Consider the following 4,347-nt stretch of genomic DNA (forward strand, 5'->3'; position numbering starts at 1 on the left):
AAAATTCGGTAAAATATCAGTAAAATTGCAGGAAAATAATTAAAGTGCAGGTTAAAATTCGGTAAAATATCAGTAAAATTGCAGGAAAATAGTTAAAGTGCAAGTTAAAATTCGGTAAAATTTCAATAAAATTGCAGCAAAATAGTTGGGATACTGTAAAATCGTAATGAAATTGCAGTAAAATAATTAAGGTCCAGCAAAAAAAGAAAAAAAAACCGTATGTGAGCATTTGAATAGTGAAAAATGAAAGGGAAAAAAAATTTCAAAAAAAAAAATTATCACATACAATTTATTGAAATTAGAAGAAATCGTAATGGAAGATGAAATAATACTGCAGCATTCCAAATGATTCGTTCCTTTGGTAAATTGATAATTCGTGAAAATGATGGTATATTAACAGGCTATTTAAAAAATGAAAAAATAATTAGATTGTTCAAAAAGTAAATAAAAAAATAGTAGTAATGATTGAATATTTATTAAAATATAAATATTTTAAATTTGAATTCAAAAATGGAAATGGATTGTTATAGTTGAACGAAATAATGAATATATCGAAAAAAAATAAAGTTTTTCTTTTTTTTCTTTTAAGGTTAAGTTGGGTTAAGATTTTTATTACTTTAACATAATTTACTTTAAATGCTTTAAAAAAAAAGAAAAGAAACGGATGACAAAAAAACAAAAATTGTAAAGTTCCTAAATTTAAATTAATATTTTGCTATTATTCCTTGAATTTATGCATTTTTTTTACTTTTTTATTTCATTAATCATTCAAAAAATCTCTTCCAAAATAAGTAATAAAAAACGATATCACAAAAAAAAAAATTTTTTTTTTGAAAGAAAAGAAATAAAATAATTAAAATTAAAAGAATGAAATAATTAAAATAAAAACTTACCCCACATGACCAATTATAATCAAGTATTTGTTGATAATCCAATGAAAAACCAAGTATGAAATCAATGATAAGTGCTAAAATTGGTGCACCAATTGTTACAAGTGCATAATTTTGAAATGAAATTTCAAATAATATTATATCATCATCTTTGTTTTCATTGATAATAGTATCATTATCGGTTTGATGATAAGGAACAGAGCATTGTTTAACAATTTTCATTTCATCGATTTCCTTCATTTTCCCATTATCATTTGTTGTTGTTGTCGTTGAATGCATTTCTTTTATGCAAATAATAAAACAATTTATGAATAATCGAAAGATTTGTAAAATAATTAATGAAATAATTAATAATAGAAAGATGTAAAATATTTAATGAAATAATTAGAAAATAATTATAATAGAAAGGCGTAAAATAAAATAATTAAAAGTTTCCTCATTTTATCATTTAATTTCTTATCAATACTAATATCTTCTTATCAATTATTCATTGAATAACTTATCAGTTATTTATTGAGTAACAAACTAACGACTACAAAAATATTGGTACAGTATGATTATCTGATCAAATTCCATATTTCTGATCATATTTTATGTATTGAAAAAGAGATGGAAAAGATTTATTGCTATTCTTTTCAATTTTGTTAAAGTAATCCAATTACAGGATGTTTTCTTCTGCAATATTTTCATTTGAATAACTGAAAGTAATTTTAGGAAAATATTTTTTAAATCTTGAAATTCCTAGAATTAGTTTCGTTGTTAAATTTAAAGGTTTGATGACAATTTTGTTTATTTCAAAATTTCATAAACAATTTTCACAAATCCATTCCAGTTTTGTTATTTATTTCCTTTAAAATTTATATTACAAATTTTAATATATTGTTTAAAATGATTAAATTTGAAAAAAAAAGTTAGAAATTAAAAATTTTACATTAAATTTAAAAGAGAAATGTAACACATTGATACATTTGAACAAAAATAATTGCTTTAATTGGTTGAAAAAAATGCACTGATAAACATATCATACTGTTAGAGAATTTACAGTCTACTACTGATAATTGACAGTTTATCACTGATAACACGCAATTTACTATCGATAACTTACAAAATTAACTATTGATAACTCGTTTTTTTCCTATTACTAAAAATTATTGCTAACAAAAAGTATCATCAATTTAATGCCCGGAAAGTAAAAAGCAAAAAATAAGATAATAACAATTGAAGAGAATTTAAAGATTCAAAGAGCAATCAACATTTAATGGTTTTTAATATTATTTGAACCAGGTGAAATTATTTAAACCAGGTGAAATTGTGTTTTTAGTATCTTCTTTACTACTTGTTTCATTTCATAGCATTCTTCTATTGGTCAAAGATCAGGATAGCGTAGATGGCGTAGACGGAGAAGGGAAAAGAGATCAAAGAACACTAATTAAATGAAATGTAACCTTAAAATTTTTTTTTTTTGTTTTTATAGAAATGATAATTAATTGAAATTTATCAAATAATAGCATTTTGTGTTAATGCTTGGAAATGATACCATAAAAATTCATTCACAAAAAAGATTTCATGTACTTTTTTCTTTTTTTTCTAGAAAAAGTATAGACAAAAAAACTTTTCATTGCAAAAAAAAACATAATAATCGCTTTTATTTTGGTGATGAAAAAAGAAAACAAAACAAGAAAAAAAGTCTGTTAAATTTGATTTCCAATATTAAAATTTAACTTGTTACTTTTATGAAAATTCCCACTTACAATTCATGGCATCTTTGTCTTCATGTAATAAAGAGTAAAATGTGTAAGTAAGATGGGTTTTTTCTGCTCTCAAAAAAAAAAAAAATTAATTTCTACTCAGTATTGCAGTAAAAATTAAAATTAAAATTTTGTGTGTAATTGATTAATTAGCAATTGATAATATATATGGCAAATTTGTAATATTTTTATTTGACTTGTAACAATTGATAAATATTTCATTTCTAGGATTTGTCGGAATTTGCGAATGTAATTTATCAACTTTATCACCAATACTATTTTGCAAGGCTTATTTTTCTACACCATACTTACTTCTTTAAAAAAAAAATGAAAGGAAAAAAACGAAAAGAATGATAGTATCATTCAAAACATTTATCAACATATGTTAAAATGAATTGAACAATTTTAAATTTTAAATCACAATTTAATCATTGGAAAAATTCTTTTTATATTAATTAATTTTTAAGATTTAAACAGGAATTTCAATTGCGCAATTATTTCTTATACAATTTAAAGTATTTCAGAAATTTTTCAATTTATTTTCTCATAACTTAAAAAAATTTCCCTACTTTTTTCCAATAAAATTCTAACTCAAATCTCTTCCAATTTTACGCATATTTATCAAATTTTTTGCTTTCTAATTTTTAGCATTTATCTATCAAATTCTTTGCTTTATAACAGGGCTTTTTTTTTACCAATTTCTAGTATTTTGAAACTTCTTTTGTTGATTTCGCTACGATTATTTTGATATGATAACACTTAATATCACCTCCAAGAATTGATTCAAAATATTGTGAGTACCACTTTCGAGGATTGATTCAAAATTTTGTGAGTACCACTTCCGAGGATTGATTCAAAATTTTGTGAGTACCACTTTCGAGGATTGATTCAAAATTTTGTAACCGTTTTAGTGTTGCTGTTTTTCTTCAATTATACACTTTAATTACTGATAATTCCCAAATCTAAATCATGATCTAGGTTAAATTCGCAACTTCTATCTAATCATTATATTTGTACTTCGTGAAATACAAAATAATTCTATCTAATAATAATATTGATCTTCACCAAAACTATCCAATGGCAAAATTTTTTTACTTTTTAATTCTATCATTCTCTTTTTTTTCAATGTTAACACAAAATTTGTTTTTATGGTTTTATTTGATGAAAAAAATTCTATGAATTACGTAACTAATATTAATAGTAATAAATAGTAAGCAATAAATACTAAATAGTGAATAATAAATAATAAATGATAAACAATAAATAATAAATGATAAACAATGAATAATAAACGATAAATAATAAATAATAAGTGATAAACAATAAATAATGAAATGATAAACAATAAATAATAAATGATAAATAATAGATAATACATAATAAATAATAAATAATACACAATAAATAATAAGTAGTAAACAATAAAAATAAATAATAAATAGTGAAGAACAAATAATAAATAATAAATAGTAAAGAAAAATGATAAATAATAAGCAATAAATGATAAACAGTAAATAATAAATAATAAATAACGATGAAAATAATGATTAATAATAATAATAATAATAATAATAATAATAATAATAATAATAATAATAATAATAATAATAATAATAATAATAATAATAATAATAATAATAATAATAATAATAATAATAATAATAATAATAATAATAATAATAATAATAATAATAATAATAATAATAATA

General features: G+C 20.9%; 1 protein-coding gene across 1 annotated transcript; it reads right to left on the reverse strand.

The window, feature by feature from the left end:
• Positions 1-278: 278 nt before the first annotated feature.
• On the reverse strand, positions 279-1,169 carry LOAG_13042 (hypothetical protein; the record flags this gene model as incomplete). The annotated part of the gene is made up of 2 exons (XM_020448642.1): positions 279-401; positions 894-1,169. 2 exons carry the CDS (start codon positions 1,167-1,169, stop codon positions 279-281), a joined length of 399 nt encoding a protein of 132 aa, XP_020301233.1.
• Between the last annotated feature and the right edge of the window lie 3,178 nt (positions 1,170-4,347).

Source organism: Loa loa (assembly GCF_000183805.2).
Source record: "Loa loa unplaced genomic scaffold supercont3.233, whole genome shotgun sequence".
Lineage (NCBI taxonomy): Eukaryota > Metazoa > Nematoda > Chromadorea > Rhabditida > Onchocercidae > Loa > Loa loa.